We start from the raw sequence: 24,302 nt of genomic DNA on the forward strand, positions 1-24,302 counted from the left end.
ACTCAAATGCCCATGCTGAACATCAGGGACAGGGGAGTGAAGTGAACGGTGAACTATGGACCAGAGGTGGTGGTAGGACCAGAATCAGAAGAGGGAGAGGATGAAGAAGAACATCTGAGCAGGTATCGTCTTCCCTTCCCTTCACCATCTGTCATGGTTTGAGCTCAGCGCATGATCTGTCTCCGCTGAGATCAAAGTCTCATGTAAAGTTGAAGTTAGGGTCAGAGGGAGGGAGACTCCTTCCCCCTGCTACAATGTATACATTATTGAGTTTTTCAAAATAATGATAATAAAGCAGGAAAGAAACTTGTTCATCAGAAACTGTAGGGAAGGAAAGTTGATGGATTCATGCTCTGCTGAAAAATAAGCCCTCAGATGGGCGCTCTCACCAGATGGTTTTCGTTTCCTCCGTAGAGCATAAGGTTAGGAAAGAGGAAGAAAAAGAGGACTTAAGAAAAGAAAAGCATGAATACTCACTTGGAGAGTATGTATAAGAGAGACAAATAAATGAATAAGATGAATTATTTAGAGATGAATAAAAAGAACTGATTTCACAGCAATTCTAGTTAGACTGAAGCTAAACGGTTTACCTGCTGGTGGCAACTCACATGGATACAGAGTTGAGCAAAGGATAATGTGTTCAGAGAATGAGAAATTATTAAGTGGCAATAGAGATGAAGAGGGACATTCAGTCTATTATTCTTTCAAAAAACATGAATCATTGCCATGTGAGATCCTATATTAGGGCTTGGATATTCAGAGATAAATAGAGCATGATTCTGCCTCCAGGAAACTCCTGCACCAGGGCAGCAAGATGATAAACAAAGCACCAAAGAAGTTTAACACTGAATCCTAATGGGATCTGGTACCTTGATTTTTAAAGGCAATTGTTCAATGGTTTTATTCTCTAGCATCACATATTTATGATATTTGTGTCTGTATAAGCTACGGCCCAAAATAATGAAACACACATTTATACATCTATCAATCAACTGATGTACAAAAACATACGTTTATATTCATCTGAAATCTGTCTTTTAAAGCACCCTGTAAATTGGCAGTATCTCTACATAATCAATCTAATTTTCAGCTATTTCTTCCAAGCTTTCTATTCTAGTCAGACATATTTGACAGAAGTACTCCACAAACTTAAGTGTCCAAGAAAACAACTCCTCTTTCTTGTCTAAAAGATACAAAGAATGGGAGAACTATCATTTGCCTGATAAATGCATTTCTTACAATACTACAGGAACTAAGAGCTTTTCCTTATACTGATTTCAAATAATTTGTAAAGGTAATAAAAGTTCACATGAATGGATGGTTAAGTGCTAAAAAGTACCTTCAGATGTTGTCATGGAAACTTAAAATTCTGAGAAGGATTTATATTATCTTTTCCTTTTGGTAAGAAAAAATGCTATTTTACCTTTCATTTTAAAATAAGTTTTTAAATTATCATTGAAAAAGTTACTACCCCAAACAGGATTCTTCTCTCTTTCATAAACTTTTAAATTATGGTAAAATACACATAACAAAAATTTTACCATCTTAACCATTTCTAAGTGCAGATTTCAGTAGCATTAAGTACATTCACTGTGTACATACACTAAGTTTCCATTAAGTACATTATTGTGCAATTATTACCATCATCCATCTCCAGATCTCTTCATCTTGCAAAACTGAAACTCTTCATGTAGAAATCAGTAACTTCCCATTTCTCTCTCCCCACAGCTCCCAGCAACTACCAGTCCACCTTCTGCCCTTGTGGATTTGACCACTCTAAGTATCCCATTTAATAAGGGGACTCACACAGTATCTGTCCTTTTGTAACTGGCTTATTTCATTTAACCTAATATCCTCAAGGTCCATCCATACTGCAGCATGTGTCAGAATTTCCTTTCTTTTTAAAAAAAATTCTGATGAAAACATTAACATAAAATGTACCATAGTAAGCATTTTTTAAAAAGTGTACGGTAGTGTTAACTATATGTACACTGCTGTGCAACAGAGCTCTAGAATTTTTTCCTCTTGCAAAATTGAAATTCTATACCCATCCAACATCATCTCCCCACTTCCCATCCCCCTCAGCCTTGACAACCACCATTTTACCTTTAAAGAGTCTGACTGTTTAATTTATTTATTTATAACTTTATTTGTTTATGGCTGTGCTGGGCATTCACTGCTGTGCAGGCTTTTCTCTAGCTGCAGCAAGCAGCGGCTACTCTCGAGTTGCTTCTCTTGCTGTGCAGCGTGGGCTCCAGGGCACATGTGATTCAGCTGTTGCTGCACATGGGCTCAGTAGCTGCATTCACTAGTTGTGGCACATGGGCTAAGTTGCTTTCCAGCACGTGGGATCCTCTGAGATCAGGGACTGAACCAGTCTCCTGCATTGGCAAGCGGACTCTTCACCACTGAGCCACCAGGTAAGCCCCTGACTACTTAGTACTTCATCTAAGTGTAATTGTGCAGCATTTGTCTTTCTGTGACTGCCTTACTTCACCTGGCATAATATCCTCAAGCTTCATACATAGTATAGTATATGGCAGGATTTCCTTATTTTTTAAGGCTGACTGGTATTCCCCTGTAAGGTATATACCACATTTTCTTTATCCATTCATCTGTCAATGGAAATTTAGGTTGCTTCTACCTCTTGGCAGCATAAGCCTGCAACGAACATAAGTGTGCAAATATCTCTTTGATATCCTGTTGTCAATTCTTCTAAAAGTGGAAATTTTGGGTCAGATAGCAATCTCTTTTTCTCCAAGACAATTTTTCAAAGAACAGTTTTAGGTTCTCAGCAAAGAGAAGAATGTACAGAGATTTCCCATAAACCTCACACCCCCACATATGCCTGCCTCCACCATTATCAACATTGTCCCACCAGAATGGTATGTTTGATACAACTGATAAACCTACACTGACAAATCATAACCACCCCAAAGTCTATAGTTTACATTAGATTTCATCTTTGTGCTTTACATTCTGTTGTTGTTCAGTTGCCCAGTCATATCTGACTCTTTGCATCCCCATTGACTACAGCATGCCAGACCTTTCTGTCCCTCACCACCTCCCAAAGTTTATCCAAGTTCATGTTCATTGCATTGGTGATGCCATCCAGCCATCTCATCCTGACGCCCGCTTCTCCTTCTGCCCTCAATCTTTCCCAGTATCAGGGACTTTTCCAATGAGTCAGTTTGCATCATATGATCAAAACCCAGGAGTTTCAGTTTCAGCATCAGTCCTTCCAACAAGTATTCAGGGTCGATTTCCCTTAAGATTGACTGGCTTGATCTCCTTGCTGTTCAAGGGACCCTCAGGAGTCTTCTCCAGCACCATAGTTCAAAGGCATCAATTCTTCGGCACTCCGCCTTCTTTATGGTCCAGTTCTCACAACCGTACATGACCACTGGGAAGACCATAGCCTTGACTATACGTACCTTTGTCAGCAGAGTAATGTCTCTGCTTTGCAACACACTGTCTAGGTTTATTCTTTCCTGCCAAGAAGGAAATGACTTCTGATTTCATGGCTGCAGTCACCATCCACAGTGATTTTAGAGCCCAAGAAAAGGAAATCTGTTACTACTTCCACCTTTTCCCCCTCTACTCGCCATCAAGTAATGGGTCCAGATGCCATGATCTTAGTTTTTTTTAATATTTAATTTTAAGCCAGCTCTTTCACTCTCCTCCTTCACTCTCATCAAGAGGCTCTTTAGTTCCTCTTCACTTTCTGCCATTAAAGTGGTAACATCAGCGTATCTGAGGTTGTTGATATTTCTCCTATCTATCTTGATTCCAGCTTGTAATTCATTCAGCCCAGCATTTCTCATGATGTGCTCAGCATATAGATGACAGGGTGACAGCAGAGAGCCCTGTTGTACTCCTTTCTCAATCTTTAATGAATCAGTTGTTCCAAACAAGGTTCTAACTGTTGCTTCTTGACCCCCATACAGGTTTTCTCAGGAGACAGGTAAGATGGTCTCATATTCCATCTCTTTAAGAGCTTGCCAGTTTATTATGATCCACACAGTCAAAGGCTTTGGCGCAGTAGATGAAACAGAGGTTAAGTGGTTTTTTTTTAATTCCCTTGCTTTATCTATGATCCAGTGAATGTTGGCAATTTGATCTCTGGTTCCTCTTCCTTTTCTAAATCCAGATTGGACATCTGGAAGTTCTTGGTTTGCATAATGCTGAAGCCTAGCACGCAAGATTTTAAGCATGACCTTACATGGGAGATGAGTGCAACTGTCTGATGTTTAGCACATTCTTTAGTACTACCCTCCTTAGGAATATGGATGAGGATTGACCTTTTCCAGTCCTGTGGCCACTTCTGGGTCTTCCAGATTTGCTGACATATTGAATGCAACACCATGATGGTATCATCCTTTAGGGTTCTGAATAGTTATACTGGAATTCTGTAGCATCTACTAGTCTTATTAACAGCAGTGCTTCCTAAGGCCCATTTGACTTCGTACTACAGAATGTCTGGTTCTGGGTGGCTGACCACACCAATGTAGTCATCCCGTTCATCTGGATCTTTTTTACACAGTTCTTCTGTGTATTCTTTCCATCTCTTCTTGATCTTTTCAGAGTCTACTAGGTCTCTACCATTTACGTACTTTATTGTGCCCATTTTTGGGCAAAATGTTCACTTGATATCTCCAATTTTCCTGAAGAGATCTCTATAGTCTTTCCCTTTCTGTTATTTTCTTCAAGTTTAATACACTGTTCATTGAAGAAGGCCTTCTTATCTTTCTGTGCTGTTCTTTGGAAATCTGCATTTAGTTGGCTATACCTTTCCCTTTTTCCCTTGCTTTTTGTGTCTCTTCTTTCTTTTTTTTTTTTCTCTTCTTTCTTTAGCTAATTGTAAAACCTCCTCAGATAATCACTTGACCTTCTTGCTTTTCCTTTTCTTTGGGAGGGTTCCATTCACTATCTCCTGCACAATATTACAGGCTTCTGTCCATAGTTCTCAAGCATACTGTTTACAAGTTCTAATCTCTTGAATCTATTTGTTACCTTCACTGCATATTCATAGGGGATTTGATTTAAGTTGTACCTGACTGGCCTAGTGGTTTCCCTCGCTTTCTTTAGTTTAAGCCTGAATTTTGCTATGAGAAGCTGATAATCTGAGCCATAGTCAGCACCAGGTCTTCGGCTACAAAAAATGTAATCAATTTGATTTCAGTATTGGCCATTTGGTGATGTCCATGTGTAAAGTCGTCTCTTGTGTTTTTGAAAAAGGGTATTTGCTATGACCAATGCATTCCCTTGGCAGAATTCAGTGAGCCTTTGCCCTACTTCATTTTATTCTCCAAGGCCAAACTTGCCTTGTAACTCCAGGTATCTCTTGACTTTCTACTTTTGCATTCCAATCCTCAATGATGAATACAACATCTTTTTTTTTTTTTTTTTTTTGGTGTTAGTTCTAGGAGGACCTCGAGGTCTTCATAAAACTGATCAATTTCAGCCTCTTTGGCATTGGTGGTAGGGGCATAGACTTGGATTACTGTGATGTTGAATGGCTTGCCTTGGAAATGCACTGAGATCATTTTGTCATTTTTGAGGCTGCATCCAGGTACTGCATTTCAGACTCTTTTTGTTGATTATAAGGGATACTGCATTCCTTCTATGAGCATGGAAAAATGTATAATGACGTGTATCCATTATTATAGTATCATACAAAGCATTTTCACTGTCCTAGAGATCCTCCTGGTTCCATTTTCTAATTTTTGAGGAACCTCATATTGTTTTACACAGCAGACACACTATTTTACATTCCTACCAATGGTGTACAAGGCTTCCAATTTCTCCACATCCTCACCAACATTTGCTACATTCTGGGTTTTTGTATTTATAGTAGCCACCCTGGTGGGTATGAGGTGGTATCTCATTGTGGTTTCGATTTGCATTTCCCTTATGATTAGTGATGTTCATTCAGTCTCTTTTCATATCCTTGTTATTGGTCACTCACACACTTTTTTTGCATAAATGTCTATGCAAGGCCTCTGCCTGTTTTTTAATTAGGTTGTAGTTTTTTCTTGTTGTTGAGTTGTAGGAGTTCTTTACATATTCTGGACATTAACCCCTTACCAGATACAAGATTTGCAAATGTTTTCTCCTATTCCGCGGGTTCCCTTTCATTCTGTTGATTGTGTGCTTGACTCATGGAAGTTTTAAATTTTGATGAGTTCAATTTATCTACATTTTCTTTTGTTACCTGCACTTCTGGTTCACATCCAAGAAATTATTGCCAAATCCAGTATCAGAAAGCTTTCTCTTATGTCTTCTTCTACAAGCTATGCAGCTTTCTCTTAGAGCTCTTTCATGGACTTTTAACAATTCTTTTACAGAGTTAGAAAGTTAGAAAGTTCCCATTTAAATCTATATTATCTTTTAAAGAAACACATCTCTGAAATTAATGACTAAGAGGTATATATTTGAGGTCAAGAACTGTGTATTTTCTAACAGAAATAGAGCTGTAATAGCAAATGGACACAGATAACAATAAAAATTATCTGCTCCTTCCAAATCAACCTGTACCTCCAGCTTTAAGTCACCAATCCAAAAAACAATATAGATTCTTTTAAGAAATTCAGAAATTTCAACTTAGGGATACTTTTAAAATTAAAATGCTTAGGCCCCTACAAAAAAGGCTCCCTCTTGATTGCAATTTTATAGTTTTCTATTTATGTTTTTAAATTATTATCTTCTCCAACCTCCACTGCTGTGCTTTTTGATGTTGACATTGTTACTTTTTAAAATGCGTAATCTGCTAACTTATTTTGCAAATAGCTGCCTCAAAAGCCTAAGGGTACCTTTATCACTAGGCACCCATCTAAGAGGTCTGTTTTCTAAAATAATGTTTATTCATTAACACTCCTGAGCAACAACTTTGTGCAAGATACTATGGGTAATACAAAGCTGCAAAACTCACTGGAAGGGGCTTCTTAACAAGCCCTGTTAAGGCCATACTCAGTATCATATTCACTTATAAGGATGGGGTCTAGGAACAAAGCATGAAAGCTCAGCATCCTGGAGCATTTTCCCTCAGTGGATCACCGCAGCAGGCAGTACAGCCAACAAGGAACTAGCTCTCTTCTGGCCTTCCGGATGATATGCCCGGATCAAGGACCAAGACTTACACCCAGTAGGTCCAAGAGAACATGTTAGAAAATAGTTCAATACTAGATCATAGTTTTGAATGCCAGGGTAAGACCCATAGACTTCGATTTTATCTTTTTACCATTGATTTCTGAATAGGAGATTAATAAGGAGTATTAACATGGCAGCAGTATGTAAGTTCAGTAGAAGTTAGTTTGGAGACAGGAAAAGTATTACATTCCATTGGTAGAATAATAACAATGATGATGTAACAGCAGTAGCCAATCATTTTTTTAAAACAAGTTGTATTTGCCCAACACTGTTCTAATCATTTTTCATGTATTAACTCCTCACAACAATTCTATGAGGCACTTCAGGTACAGATACACCTGTTTCATAGATGGGGAAACCGAGGCATGGAGAGATTGAGTAACTTGCCCAGGGTCTCATAGATAGTAAGTAGCAGGACCAACATCTGAACCCAGGCAATCTGGTTCCAGAATCTATACAATTAACCATTCAACGATACTACGTGTCAGAGTACACTAGATATGCCCACACTGTCTGATATTTTAGGAAAGCCCGTAAGGAATAACTCGCTCTTCCCTGAAATCTGATAATGATAGAGCTGACAGTCCAGGTATTAGACTCAGCAAAGCAATATACGTATGAGAGAATGAGATCTTAAAAGAGTAGTTGGTAACTGTTCATTCAGTGTCCACCAAGTACCCAGTACTCTTCATGCATCATCTCATTTAATCCTCAGTCCAACCTAAGAGAGGGCATTATTTGAAACCTACATTGTCTCAGATGAGTAAGTCTAGGCTCAGACAGGCTATACCTCTGTCCTTCATTACAGAGCCAGTCAGCGACAGAAGCAGAATTAGAATCCAGATCCAAATCAGTCCCATGCTCTTCCTACTATCTGATGCTGACGGACAGGAATACCATTGGTCTGGAAGCCTCCATCCTGCTCCCTCAGAAGACCAGCACCTCCATCTGAAACACTCTAAACTCTAGAACCAGGCTGATATGTGTATAGTTATGTTCCTGGGCTATTTCTCCAACCAGTCAGAATTGACACCAGGTGGGTGCCTGAATCAGCTCTTGTTCAAGGCGAGAACTAGCCTGTGAATTTGGGCAGGACAAAGGCAACTCTCCGGATTCACGCACACAAAATACAAACATGAAACTTCATGGAAAAATACAAGCTTGAGGGACTATCACTATGCAGACTTCCTTGAAGAGAGGTTTTTTAAAAAAACAACATTCTCTGAAGAGAACTGCTGTGAGTCATATGAGCTGAGGATAGCACATGGAGATTAGCAACCTAGGAGAAGAAAGCTAGAGTTCAGGAAATTGAATACGCTTGTTTTCTCAGGGAATTCCCAAATATTTAAGCTCAAGGTTTCTCATAACTTATTTCTTTGAAAAATAGTTAAGACATAATGTCTAATTAAAAGAGCAAAACACAAAATTATATATACAATTAACACACTGAAAAATGGTGGAAGTTTTTTGACTTCATTATATTTCTCCGAACTTTTCAAATTTCTCCGAACTTTTCAAATTTTCCTATGTATGTAATAGATACATATTACATCCAGGGATAAAAATAAACTAATTGAAATACTTTGAACCTATACTTGGGGGGGGAGGGGAACCAAATTTCCCATACAGTAGTCTCATATTTCCCAAATACTCATACAGGCTACATCAAAATCACCTGAAACATTTGTAAAAAATACAAATTTTCAGGACCCAAAGACCTACTCAGTCAGAATTTCCCTGGGCAAGGCCCAGGAATCTGGTGTTTCAACAAGCTCCGTAAGTGACTATAATAATTTATAGCAAGGAAGTCCAAAAGTATCTTCACTTTTCTTTTTCTTTCTAAGGTTCTATGATGATTTATTTAATGCTAGGACAAATTCATATTGAAAGGCAAAAACATAATATTTAACAGTGACTGTGCTATAGACTTGGAAAGCCTAATGTCTCACCATTTATCTCTGCAAACTTCTGAACATCACTTATGGTTTTCAGTTCTTGTGTTGGACATGCTGCTACACACAGTGCTATAGACTTGATCTTCCTGTTTATCAAGTCCAGATTGCATGGATCCAAAAAGAATACATACCTAAAGCATGAAGAAAAATGTTGAGATATTATTTCACAAAACATAGTCTGGTTCACTGCATATTTGAATAAACCTAAGAGCAAAGAACATCTCATTACATTCTACTTCACAAATTTAATCATACATGAACAAACATTTCATAAATCTAATCACACAGTAATTTAAAGAAAAAGTTAACTGCTTATAAATATACTCTTAACAGTAGGGATGGAGGAACTACAGAACTCATTTTTAATGATCTATTTTTCTAATATTTAAAGTTTTGTAATGTGTATTTTGTAATCAGAAATGATCTATTTTAGGTTTTTTTTAAAAAATAACTAGCTTTAGTTTTCTTTTTTTGACAAATTGTACCCCCCAAATTACTGCTATATAACATGAATTATACTTTATACATAAACTTAAATGAATACACAATCATATATAAAGCATATCATTATAAAAATGAACAAATATATACAAGGGTAGCCAAGATGACTGAGTAAGAAGACCCTGAACTTATCTCCTCATGTGGGCACACCAAAATGACAAGTATTTACAGAGCCACTATTGATGAGAATGACCTGATGACTAGCAGAAAAGATTTTCCACAATTAAAGATATAAAGAAGGAATGACAATGAGATGAACAGATGGGCGGAGACATGGTACAGGCAAGATCCACATCCCTGGCTAGGCAACCCACAAATGGGAGAATAATCACAACTGCAGAAGTTCTGCTCAAGGAGAGAAGGATCCAAGCCCCATAATGGGCCCTCAGTCCAGGGACTCTGCACCAGGAAAACAAGCCTCCAGAATATCTAGCATTGAAGATGAGCAGGGTTTGTGCACAGGGGAGCCTTAAAGGACACACATGAAACCTCACAAAACCCCATATAAATGCTGCCTACAAAGGAGCACTTCAGATCTAAAGACAGATACAGACTGAAAGTGAGGGAATGGAAAAAGGGATTGCATGCAAATGGAAACAAAAAGAAACCTGGAGTAGCAATACTTAGAACAGACAAAATGGACTTTAAAACAAAGACTATAGCAAGAAACAAAGAAGCATATTACATAATGATCAGGGATTGATCCAAGAAGCAGATATAACAATTGCAAATATAAATGTACCCAACATACATATTTTGGGGAAAAAAATGTTAACAGTGACAGACTATTTTCTTGGGCTTCAAAATCATTGTACACAGTGACTGCAGCCATGAAATTAAAAGACACTTGCTCCTTGGGAGAAAAGCTATGACAAGTATAGACAGTGTATTAAAAAACAAAGACACTACTTTGCTGACAAAGGTCTGTGGAGTCAAAGTGATGATTTTTCCAGTAGTCATGTATGGATGTGAGAGTTGGACCATAAAGAAGGTTGAACACTGAAGAATTTATGCTTTTGAACTGCAGTGCTGGAGAAGACTCTTGAGAGTCCCTTGGACTGCAAGGAGATCAAACCAGTCAATCCTAAAGGAAATCAACTCTGAATATTCACTGGAAAGACTGATGCTAAAACTGAAGCTCCAATACTTTGGCCACCTGATGTGAAGAGCCAACACATTGGAAAAGACCCTGATACTGGGAAAGACTGAAGGCAGGAGGAGAGGGGACGACAGAGAATGAAATGGTTGGATGGCATCACTGATTCAACGGACATGAGTCTGACCAAACTCAGGGAGATAGTGAAGGAAAGGGAAGCCTGGCATGCTGCAGTCCATATGGGGTCACCAAGAAGCAGACATGATTGAGCGACTTTACAAGGTACCCAACACTTAAACACATGAAGCAAACATTAGTAGACATTGAGAGAAATTGACAGTAACACAATAATAGTAGGGGACTTTAACACCCTACTGACATCAATGGACCAAAAGTCAATAAGGAAACACTGGCCTTAAATGACACATTCAATCAGAACTTAACTAATACATAGAGACCATTCTATCCAAAAGCACCAGGATACACATTCTTTTCGAGTGCACACAGAACGAAGTCTCAGATGGGCCACATGCTAGGCCATAAGGCAAATCTCAATAAATCTAGGAAGACTGAAATCATATTAAGCACCTTTTCTGGTCATAGTAGTATTAAAATCAGAAATCAACTACAAAAAAAACCCAACTGCAAAACTCACAAACATGTGGCAGGTAGACAATATGCTACTAAACAGGCAATGGAGACATGGTACAGGCCAGATCCACACCTCTCGGCAGGCAACCCACAAATGGGTTGAACTCAAAGAGGAAATGTTAATATACCTGGAGACAAATGAAAAATACAGAAATACAACAATTCAAAATCTATGGCGTCCAGCAAGAGTAGCTCTAGGAGGAAAGTTTATGGTGATTCAAGTTTGCCTCAGAAGTTTAAGAAATTTCAAATAAGAAGCCCAACCATACACCTACAGGAACTGGGAAAAGAAGAACAAACAAAACACAAAGTTAATAAGAGGAAAGAAAGAATGAAGGTCAGAGCAAAAGTAAAATAAAAGTGACAAAAAATGATAGAAATGGTCAATGAAAAACGTATGGGTTCTTTGAAAAGACAAACAAAACTGATAAGCTTTTAAGCCAGACTCATCAGGAAAAAAGAGAAGGCCCAAATAAATAAAATCAGAAATGAGAGAAAGTTACAACCAACACTACAGAAATACCAAGGGTCACAACAGATTACTATGAACAATTATATGATAATAAAATGCAATCTAGAAAATGCATAAATTCCTAGAAACATACAATCTCACAAGACTGAATCAGGAAGAAACAGAAAATAAGAATACACTGATTACCAGTAAGGAAATTGAATAAGTAATCAAAAAACTCCCAACAAACCAAAGTCCAGGACCAGACAGCTTCACAGGTGAATTCTACCAAACACTTAAAGAAGAATTAACACCTACTCTTCTCAAGTTATACCAAAAAATTGAAAAGGAAAGAATGCTTCCAAAGTCATTCTATGAGGCCAGCATCATTCTGATAACAAAGCTAGACAAAGACATCACAAAAAAAGAAAATTACAAGCCAGTAACACTGATGGATGCAAAATTTCTCAACAGAATATCAGCAAACCGAATTCAATACATTTAAAAGATGATTTTAAATTTAAAATGATCAAATGGCACTTATCCTGGGGATGCAAGGATGATTTAACATCGCTAAATCAATCAATGTGATATACCACATTAACAAATTGAAAAATAAAAATCACATGGTCATCTCAATAGATGTGGAAAAAAAACTTTGGGCAAAATCCACCACCGAATTGTGATAAAAACTGTCAATAAAGTGGGCATAGAGGGAACATACCTCAAATATAATAAAGGCCATTTACGACAAGCTCACAGCTAACATCATACTCAATGGTGTAAAGCTGAAAGCAGTACCTCTAAAATCAGGAACAAGACAAGGGTGACCACTCTTGTGACTTTATTCAACATAGTACTGGAAGTCCTACTACAGAAATCAGACAAGAAAAAGAAATAAAAGGAATCCAAACTGGAAAGGAAGAAGTAAAACTATCATTGCTAGCATATGACTTAAAACTATGTACAGTAAATCCTAAAGATGTCACCAAAAACTATTAGAACTCATCAATGAGTTCAGTAACATAACTAGATAACAAAATTAATATACAAAAATCTGATGTGTTTCTATATACTAACAAGCTATCAGAATGAGAAATTAAGGAAACAAGCCATTTACAATTGCATTAAAAAAAAAAAAGGCCCTAGGAATAAATCTAACCCAAGAAAGAAGGAGAGCTACATTCAGAAAACTCTAAGACAGTGATGAAAGAAACTGAACATGATGTAAACAAATGGATACATACATCATACCCAGGTGATGCAGTTGGTTTAAAAAAAAAAAAATCCACCTGCCAGTGCAGAAGACACAAGAGATGCTGGTTCGATCCCTGGGTCAGGAAGATCCCCTGGAGGAGGAAATGGCAACCCACTCTGGTATTCTTGCCTGGAAAATTCTATGGAGAGAAGCCTGGTGGGCTACAGTCCATGGGGTCACAAAGAGTCAGACACAACTGAGTGTGCACACACACGCACTCATGGACTGTAAGAACTACTACTGTTAAAATTATCATACTCCCCAACACAATCTATAGATTCAATGGTACTTTTCACAGAATTACAACAGATAATTCTAAAATTTGTATGGAAACAACAAAGCTACAAATAGCCAAAACAATCTGAGAAAGAAGAACAAAGCTGGAGGTATCATGCTCTCTCATTTCAAAGTGTACTACAAAGCTAAGGTAATCAAACTTGTGTGGTACAAAAACAGAAAAACGCAACAGAATACAGCCAGAAATAAACCCATGCACTCATGATCAATAAATCTATGACAAAGAAGACAAGAATATACAATGGGGAAAAGACAGTCTTCTCCATAAATCATGTTAGGAAAACTGGACAGCCACAGGCAAAAAAACCAAACTGACCTACTTCCTCACACCATACAAAAAATAATCGCATAATGGATTAAAGACTTAAATGTAAAATCTGAAACCATAAAATTACTAAAAGAAAAGATAGGCAATATGCTCTCAGACATTCATCTCAGCAATTTCTTGGATCTGTCTCTGCAAGCAAGGGAAACAAAAGCAAAAATAAACTAATGGTACTACATGAAACTTAAAAGCTTTTGCACAGCAAAGGACCTATCAATGAAATGAAAAGTCCAGCTATTGCATGGGAGAAGATATTTGCAAATGATATGTCCAATAAGGGGTTAATATCCAAAATATACAACAAACTCATATAACTCAACATCAGAAAAACAAACAAACAAAAAAAAAGAAAAACAACTCAATTAAAAAATGGGCAGAGGGGCAGAACAGACATTTTCTCAAGAAGAAATACAGGTGGGCAGTATGAACATAAAAAGATGCTCAACATCACTAATCATCAGTGAAACAAAAGTCAAAACCATAATGAGATATCACCTCACATCTGTCAGAATGGATATTATTAGAAATACAGCAAGTAACAAGTATTGGCAGGGATGTGAAGAAAAGGTAACCCTCATGTTCTATTACTGGGAATATAAGTTGGTACAGCCACAATGGGAAACAGTACTGAGGTTCTTCAGAAAAACTGAAAATAGAACTACTGTGTGTGTGCTCGGTAGTTTCTGACTCTTTTAGATCCCATGGACTGTAGCCCTTTGGGCTCCTCTGTCCATGGAATTTTCCAGGCAAGAATATTGGAACAGATTGCCACTTCCTACTCTAAGCGATCTTCCCGATCCAGGGATCGAGTCTGTGTCTCGTGCATCGGCAGGTGGATTCTTTACCACTGTGCCATCTGTACAATCCAGCAATTTCATACTTCTGGGTATTTTTTCCCAAAGAAAACTGAAACACTAATTCAAAAAGATACTGCTGTTCAGTTGCTAAGTTGTGTCCAGTTCTTTATAATAGTACCATTCATGTAGTACCATTTGTTTATTTTACACACCCCATGGACTGTAGCAAGTCAGGCTTTCCTGTCCTTTACTATCTCCTGAAGTTTGCTCAAACTCATGTCCATTTGGTCAATGATGCTATCTAACCATCTTATCCTCTGCTGGCCCTCTTCTTTTTGCCTTCAATTTTTCCCAGCAACAGGCTCATTTCCAGTGAGTCTGCTCTTTGGATTAAGTGGCCAAAGAACTGGAGAACTGAAAAACATATATACCACCATGTTTAATACAGCATTATTCACAATAACCAAGATACAGAAGCAACCTAAGTGTTCATCAAGAGATAAATGGATAAAGAAGATGTGCATGTATGTATAATGGAATATTACTCAGCCATAAAAAAAGAATGAAATCTTGCCAGTTGTGACAACATGAAGAGAGGGTATTACACTAAGTGAAATAAGTCAGACAGAGAAAAACAAGTATCATATGATTTCACTTACATGTAGAACATAAAAAATGAAACAACTGAACAAATATAACAAAACAGAAACAGACTTACAGAAACAGGGAACAAACAGGTGCTTCCCAGAGGCGGTTGGGGAGGCAGGGGATGAGTGAAATAGCTGAGGGAGATTAAAAGGTACACTCAACTTCCAGTTATTAAAAAAAAAAAATGAATCATACGAATGAAATGTACAGCATGGAGAACAGAATTAATATTGTAATATCTTGTATGGTGATAGATGGTAACTACTTATCATGGTGTACATCTTGTAATGTAGGAAATAACAAATCACTATGCTATACACCTGGAACTAACATCATGTAGTAGATGAATTATCCTTCAATATAAAAGAGAAAAAGAAAAAGAGAGAGAGAGAATTGCCTGTAGGTCTAATAGTTAGGACTCCACATTTTCACTGCCAAGGGCCTGTGTTCAATCCCTGGTCTGGGAACTAAGATCCCACAAGCCAAGCGGCAATGTCAAAAAATAAAAGGGGGGAGGGGGAATAACACCTTACTGTTTTAGCTGCATTTTTGGTGAGTCTAAACGTTATTTCATACATTGTTCACTCGTGGTTTCAAAATTTTTTATACCTTTTGTTTGTTTTTAAAATGGAGGTGTTCTACTAACCACTAAATGATTAAAAAAACTCTGTATATTAAGAGTACTAAATTTTTGTTAAGGCTGACACAAGTATTTCCAATGATTTGCCAGTTGTCATTTTGAAACAGTTTTCTATCTTTGTCATCAAATCTTTTTTATCTGTGTGATTAGTTCACTACTTTATGCTCCCTATTACTTACCATTACTTATGCTTCCAAAAAGTAGCTCCTCATTCCCATTGTATCAAATGTTTCACAGATACATTTTGGTGTACGGAAAAGAGGGAAAAGATGTTACTTTAATTTTCTAAGTAATTGATTAATTGCCCTAGGGCTGTTTTTAAAATATTATTTCCTGTTCATTTTATACTGTTACTCTTCTACACTAGAGGATACAGGTTCATGTCCTCTGTTTTGTTTCTTTGATTCATCTGAATGTTAGTAAAAAAGTTGAAAAAAAGATATATAAACTTGAGCTAAATAATATATAATTGTAAAATGCATTATAAAATTTAATAAAATTGAATGCAGATTAGAGGAAAATACACCAATAATTCAACTACAGTCATCTCTGGGTGTTAGAATAAAGTGATTTTAATTTTTTTCTTCTACTCTTTAGAATTCTCATTTTCTAGAACGAATGCACATTACTCTTGAGTTGAGATAACTATAATAAATGTTGTTTACTAAAAAGGTCCATTTCATATAAACAAAATAACTCCCAAATCCTAAATTATCCTTTGTGTTTACTGTACAATGAAACTACACTAAAACATTTTTTTACCCAAAAAGAAAGTAACAGCCAAACCCTCTTAGCTGAGATAAACAAAGAATAATATTATTGATCCAGGAAAAGGCTACAAGTTGGGATATTTTCTCCCAAGATAAGTGTTAAAAAACCTCCAGCCTTGAGTTCTACTCTACTGGGTCCATGGAAAGTTTTATAAAATAATGTATTTTCCAACAACCTTTCCCACACTGTTAACCTCTGTCGTTTACAAAATAGATTCAAATCAGGAAATACAACCAAATACAAGAGTCAGAGAAAAACTGAAAAGCCAAAGTCAATATATGTTCAAATGGATAATGTAAAGGGTTAAGTATAAGGTTAAGTCTTTTAAAGGTTCAGTATAAACTACAAATCACCAAACTAAAAAAAAAATTTTTTTTGTATCTCTGTTAGTGACTCAAATAGCATTAATGTTCTACATAGATTAAAGGAAAGAAGTCAGGAAGAAAGATGTGGCCTGGAAGTGGATTCACTATCTGATCTAGTGCACAGAAAAAACTCCCTGGCAATCTTTGCGTGTAGACAATTATTCCCTTATGAACTCCCCCTCCATCTGTCTTGTATATCTTATCTTACAGGTGCCGACGCCTGAGACCTGGTACAGTGAACTGCTCAAATCAGCCCCTGGGCAGAGAACATGCCGGGCCTTGAGAAAGGCATTCTAGAACCACTGAATCACTTACTACCAACCACAACAACCACCACCACTAATAATAATACTATTAACATGGAAATAATAGCCAACATTTATTGAGTACTTACTATGTACCAGACACTACATTGCATCCTTTAAATACCTATCATTTATCATTTATCCTTACACAATCCTGTTGTGTGTTTCTATGTGTGTGCTTGGGGTGCTGGGTGAGATGGACAGTAGAACTGGGGTGGGGTAGAGAAGTTAATTGTATGGTTATAAGCGATGAACAACACCTTAAGAAATATCTGGAGAATCTCAAGACAATAAAAAAAAAAAAAAAATCTTGGGGGAAAGGAGAGAAAGTCAGAGGTTTCTAGGGTCTTGCAGATAGCTGAGCCTAGGCTGGGTCAATGACAGTGCCTTTTGCAGCTTCTTCAGAACAGATGACTTGTCTGATCATCCTGCAAACTTCTGTCCCCCTCCAAGGCCAGAAGTGTGCTCACTTTATTCTCAATCTTTTTATATCTTAAAGCACACTCCCTTGATTCATACTCGGCAGCAGCTTTACACCACACCTGGGTCATATCAATCTGAGCTTACTTTCTGATTTTCTTTCTTAACAGTTCTCTGACCTTTGGGAATATATTTATCCTTCTGAGCCTCAGTTTCCTTACCTGTAGAACGGCATACCACATATTTTTTAGTTTGCCATAATGTTATTGACAGTGTACATAAAGCATTTAATATATAGTATATGCTTGTAATTCATATCATTAAGAACTGGCTTGCCTTTCACAAATTTTACATTTCATAGTAAGGCACTAAATTCAACACTTCTCTGATACAGACATAAAACAAGACTACCATACTAGTATTTAGCTTTCACTGGAAGAAAAATCTGTGTAGGTGTATTCATGACTGCTAGGGCATTAGCCTTGATAAGAACTAAGCAGGTCTCCAGAACTGATCTAGCACAAAGGAAAAATATTAAAGAGAGAAAGAAGAATTCTACAATGACTACAATACTGTAATATTAACATTGCACATTTTTTACCCTGTGTATATGCTTCAGAAGAATATGCTTCAATAGAACTTTATATAACTTCAATAGAAAGTTATATTTAATATAACCAAAATAATTTTAAATGGTATCCTCAGGAAATATATTCACATATATACACACATCATTAAACTCAAAAGCCACCAAGGTCCATAGTCTAAGAATACAATAAACTTAATTCCCTACACATTCCCCATATTCGAATGCATATACACACAACATGTATAAACACAATGTTTAAAATAATGTTTAGGCCTTAGATTTAGACTCTATCAATGTCTGGGTGCTGGGAACTCCACGTTAATGACTTTATTTGATCCTCATGCCAACTTGATGAGACAGAGACCTTAACCTTAGGGACTAACTAAATGGTCCAGGAGAGCTAGCAGGTAGATGACAGTTATGAAATCCAACACAGTCCTTCTGATTCTCAGTGCAACTCTACTTCCAATCTGCTCTACTCTTGAAATATTTCTCACAAATACAACTGATAATTGTAACTGTTCTATATTAACTCTGAACATTGTTGCCAGCATTCTGAAGTTCATCCAATCCATGGCAACATGTCTGTAAGTAATTATATTTTAACTAATTGGTATTTAATTGAATATTCACAGAGGAGGAAAAGTGTACATATTAAACACACAAATTTAGGATTGATTAAAACTGCACTTCTGTGCCTTTCAATTTGAAAATGCCCTTAGCCTGGTAAATAAATCCTTACATTCGTTTCAGTGTTCACTTCAAACAAAATGAACTATATGTGGCAATTTTATCTTTCTGAAATGAAAAAAATAACCAACTCTCAAATAAGCATGGCACTGGCAGATTTTTATAGCAAATTAGCAAATGAGTGTTTTTCAACCAAGAGGAGGCAGGAGATACCAGGTAAAAAGCTATAAAATATTCTAGAAAGATTTCTTTAAACTGCCTACTTCCATCTGCCACCAGGCAAATGGGTGAGATGGGGATGAGGCAGATGAATTTTGAGAAAGCATCTTTGGTAATTCTAATTATGTGCCTTGGCTCCTATGCCCCATCCTTTCAGGATGGAGAATCACTGTCAAAGATAAGTTATAAAATTACGTTAAAAGCAAGTTTTCATTGCTATCCTTAGTGAATCTTTTACTACACCTAGTAATACCTTAAAAACAGCTTGATATGAGCTTTCCATTCTTTAGAGGAGCTGGAATGACTAAAATAGCAAAAGTGGGGATGAGAGAAGAGAAGCACCAAGAGAAAAATACTGCACAAATGAAACAGCCCAGACACCTGCAGGCACTGGCCTATACAACACGCGCACAGCATGATCACATGACCCAGAGAAGAACACATTTGCAAAGAGAATTGTAAAGCGGCCAGAGCAAGCTTTGAACTTAAAAGTCAGGGGAAGGGAAAAAAAATGTTCAAACTGAACTATAATGCAAACATTAGAGAGGACAGTGGGTTAAGACAGATAAATACATATTACGACTGAGGCTGTTTCTGGGAATTATCAAAGGAGAGAAAAAGTCATTTAAAACAGAAATTCTTGAAATACAATAGCAAGGGATCCCTAAAGGGCAGGAAAGGAGAGATACCTAAATAAAATATCTATCTACACAGTGAACTTGAGGGAACAGGTGCACCAAAGATGAAAATGGGGCTCTGAGGCCAAGGAAGGGGCATTAACACAGGAAAGTTCAAGAAGAGGGAAAAAGACACAGAAAGCGTTGACCTTCAAAGCCTTACTCAGAAAAAGAAGGTGAACAGCGAACAATCTGGTGCAGATCAAGATGCCGCAGAAGAGTCACATCTAGTTTAAACCTCCATTTTGCTGTCACTTTCCTAATGAAACAGTAAGATTGACCATGTAGGGCTGTCCTCATACATCCTAATTCAACAAGAAGTTAACTGAGACTTCCAAGCTGGGCAACTAACTAAAGGCTACGTGGACATGAGCCCTGGGGAGACTGACTCCTAGGTTGTTGCTCTCTTCACCACTGCTATTCCAATTCAAACCGGAAAGTGAGAAGCGATGCATTGGCGAGTGAGTTACAGAGCCATCAAATCAGTGAATCAAGTTGGGTGAATCCTCTGGAACCCCAAAATAGGGGAAGCCCCACTTGGATGTGAAGGTGTTGCTGGCTGAATGGTATGCAACACCCCCGTGACAAGGGTTCAGTAGGCTGATGTGGGACTTCCCTGGTGGTCCACTGGTTAAGAATCCACCTGCCAACGCAAGAGACACGGGTTCCATCCCTGGCCCACGGGGATCCCACATGCTGCCAAGCAACAAAGCCCATGTCCACCACCACAGAGGCCATGCTCTCCGCAACAGAAGAAGCCGCCACAGTGAGAAGCCCGTGTGCTGCAGCTAGAGAAAGCCCTGCGCAGCAACAAAGACCCAGCACAGACAAAAATAAAGACGTTAAACAAACTTTTAAAAAAGGTTGATATGAAAACTGCATTTACTCAACATACATTATAAGTGTTTACTATGTGCCCGCTCCTGGGCTAGGTCCTGAGGATAGGAAATTCACACACACACATACACACACACATATACACACACACACACACAAACTGTTCTTAAATGCAAGTAACTAGAGAAGAAAAGACAAAAATACAGAGTCATCTCAGAACCGTGTGAGCTGTGGCAAAATGGGGATAGCAGAGGGAATAGCGTAATTCCGCAGAAGATGTGGGGTTAGAGGAAGCATTACAAAGCAGGAGGCAGTGGCTAAGCCACATTTTGAAAAGTGACTGGGAATTTTCCAGACAGATGGGGAAGGGAACATTCGAAGCAGAGTAAAAGCACAGAAGCATGAAAGAGCATATTTAAGGAACTGCAAATAATCTGAGAACGTGGACTACAGGATAGGACATCAAAGGGCTATACACCAGGGAGAGGCAGGCGATGGAAGATCAGCCATCCTCAGACTCGGGCACATCTTACAGTTCTACTCCATTAGACAACATCCTTTCAAATGGCCACAACACAGTGATGCCCTGGTACAACCAGCCTCTTGGGTTGAAGGCCAGAGAGGAGAAGGCTGGAGTACCAGCAGCGTGCTGCTCTAGAGATGAGCCTTTGCCATTAAATTGCCTCCTGCTGCCATGGCAACTCTCTGCGGCAGGGCTTTTTGGAGCAAAAGGTGGCAAGCAGATACTAGGTCTGCTGGCCGCCTCCTGCCGAATTTGGCTTCTCTCCTCTCTAATCAGGATGGAAGCACAGTAGCACTGACACTGGAAAGCCGGCTGAAAAAATCCCTCGGCTGCCTTCTGCTTTAGTGATTCCTGACACGTGTTTTCCCCAGAGGGGCATAAAAATGGAGTCTGATCATTCTTCTAATTATTGCTTCATATCAATTTACAATTTATAGCCCCCTTCCACAGAGTGTGCTACCATTAGTGAGTCACACCAAAAGGAAAACACGACAAGCCCAGTAGAGGCTTCTGCAACTGCTAAATATAGACTGCAGAGAGCCCAAGAACTGTGCTCCACTCACAGTGGATGTCTGCCCAGAGGAGGCCTTTTACTTCCTGTAAGGGGGTGCCAGCAAGGCAGGTACAGTCATCCAACCGGGGTGGAACCAATTACCCCCACGAAGAGCTGTGACATAAAGGACAGAGCTATGAGGCCAGCACACTAAGGTCAGTGAAACCCAACGCAACCAAGTGTAACACATAATTAACTACAGCTTTCCTGGCCCTCAAAGTTCTGGGACAAAGCTAAGAGCAGAGAGAAAAACAAACTGTGAGCAGATATTTATCTTCCAATTTATAACTCCCAGTAGTGGCTGCAGAACTGTACAATGTTTATAAAGTCCCCAAGACTGCGCAGACACAAACTGAAGAGCAAAAAAGGGCTGGGGTGAACTTTGGATAGTCCAGCCTATCAGCTGATGACTGTGGGGTCCCACATACCCACTGCCTCCCCAATCCTAAAGAGGCAATGGTGAAACCATCCTGAGAAAGAGGCAGTGCATGTTAAAGAAATGTCTAAGCGTGCACCTCCCCAACCTCCAAAGAAGCGACTGAGCTGTTACCCACACGGCAGGACCACACCAGTACCAGAGCGGCTCTTGACTCACAGGGCACTGCTAAGAGAAATTTTCATAGTCCTTCCTGGGATATTCACAGCACTGAGAGCTGGACAAAACTGAAAACTAATGAGGAGGCCCAGGGATTGGATGAAAGCAGCGGGGGACTCAGAATATTTACTTCCCTGACCTCACTCCGCCCTGCTCTCTGGTCTGCTCCTCAAAACACTCTGGCACACTCTCACACGGGGCCTCTGCACATCTGTTTGCCTGAAAGGTTCTTTCCCCAGATAGCAGCCCATCAACAGCGAGCTCCTCCGCTTGCTTCAAGCCTTCACTTAAGTCACCTTCTCAGTGAAGCCTTCCCTGGACATCCTATCTAAAATACCACCTCTCGACTCTGATGTGCCTTACCCATCTTTCTTGCTTTATTCGTTTCTCTTCAGGACTTATATTCAATAACACAATGTCAATTTTACTTAGTCTACTGTTTATCAAGTTTACTTAGTTATCTGTTTATTATCAGCTCCCAGAAGGCAGAGATATTTAACTGTATAATTCATCACTATATGCTCAGTACCTAAAATACTGCCTGGAATAAGAAAAGAGCTTCAATTCTTATTTGTAAACTAATAAAAGGAAGGTATGCATGTAAGATTTTACCAAGTGCTGCAAGAGTAGAGAGAAGGTAAGGAAGAAGATATTTTAGGTAAAAGGAAATAACTCTCATTCATTCAACAGAAATTTATTGAACATTCTGCCAGGTGCAGGGCTAAATAAGCACTAGCGATACAGTGAAAAATAAGACCAACACAAACAAGTGTCTCCCTACCTATTATTTATAGCCCAGAGAGGAGGGAGGCAATGACAAAACTGTGTGTAAATGATTTAACAGAAAAAAAATAAAGAGAGAGGATGGCAAAGGATGCATCAAAGGGGCCCTATGAATGGAGAGTCAGGATAGGAGTCCAGAAGAAAGAAAATCTACAGCCAGGACCTAAAGAATGAGTAAGAGTTAGCAAGGTGTGGAAGAGCAGGGGTGGGAGCAGGGAGGGAACAGAGCATGCAAAGGCTGAAGAAGTGAGATAGCACAGCATTCCTGAGAAAAGAGGCAAGGCTGGGGTGGTTGAGATGCACAGTGACACAAGAGACAGGTAAGCTGGAACGAGATCACACAGAGCCTTGCAAGTGGTATTAAAGATGTTAGAAAGTTTGGAGTTCGTTCTAAAGACACTGGGAAGCCACTGAGAGTTTGCCAGCTGTCACTGAGAGACTGAATTAAAATAAGAGAGAAAGCAAGGAGACTGGTCAGGGGGCTACTGAATCTCGACCAACAAAGGAGGCCTTGGACTGGCGTGGGAAAGGGAATCAAAAGGAGATTTAAAGAGCATGTACGCATAATCAAGAAAACTTGCTGACTGGAGAGAGAGAGGGAGGGAAAGGAAGAAATGCAGAAGGATACTTGGCATCTGATTTAGGCCAGAGTGGCTAAAGCATTCTTGGGTTGGGCTCTTGTTCTATTCAATAAGACAGATTCAGTATGGAGGGATAAAGACCATGTTCCAACTTCAGACAATTTGAGTTGGGGCGTCTGTGGAGTATCCAACTGGACCTAGACAGATGGCTGCAGTGTTCTAGCAGAGAAATCTGGACAAGAAACAGATTTTGGAATTATCAGCATATAAATGATAACTTCACTGCAGGAGAGCGTAAGATCACCCGAGTGAGTGTATGGGGTTGAGATTCTTATCCTGGGTGAAATTTGTGACCCTCCTGAAATTGTAAGCAAAATCTGGTACACAAATTCACATGTAGTTTTCTGAAGAGAGACTTCATAGTTCACAGCTTTCAGCAGATTATCAAAAGCCCCCAAAGAGATTAAAACTAAGAGTAAAGTAAGATGAGCAAAGAGCCAAAAGAGATAGCAACATTGTAAAACAAGGGCATGGAACTGGAAACACAAGGGATTATGATCCTCCCATTTAGCTACAGTGTCTGTCTCCTCCTTATACTTGCCCTATAAAGGGAGAAATAATTGCCA

At 38.6% G+C, this 24,302-nt stretch overlaps 1 protein-coding gene across 4 annotated transcripts in view; it reads right to left on the reverse strand.

The window, feature by feature from the left end:
- The window catches only part of SLC44A1 (solute carrier family 44 member 1), a 208,509-nt gene that overhangs the window by 99,310 nt on the left and 84,897 nt on the right, over window positions 1-24,302 (reverse strand). For 3 of the 4 annotated variants that reach the window (XM_020869461.2, XM_020869460.2, XM_020869459.2), the window contains exon 4: window positions 9,099-9,235. The exons of the other annotated variant lie outside the window; for it this stretch is intronic. In XM_020869461.2, coding sequence (XP_020725120.1) covers window positions 9,099-9,235 — 137 coding nt within the window. The remainder of the gene's footprint in view (window positions 1-9,098; window positions 9,236-24,302) is intronic. 4 annotated transcript variants of the gene reach the window in all.

The sequence above is a fragment of the Odocoileus virginianus genome, chromosome 31, assembly GCF_023699985.2.
Source record: "Odocoileus virginianus isolate 20LAN1187 ecotype Illinois chromosome 31, Ovbor_1.2, whole genome shotgun sequence".
Lineage (NCBI taxonomy): Eukaryota > Metazoa > Chordata > Mammalia > Artiodactyla > Cervidae > Odocoileus > Odocoileus virginianus.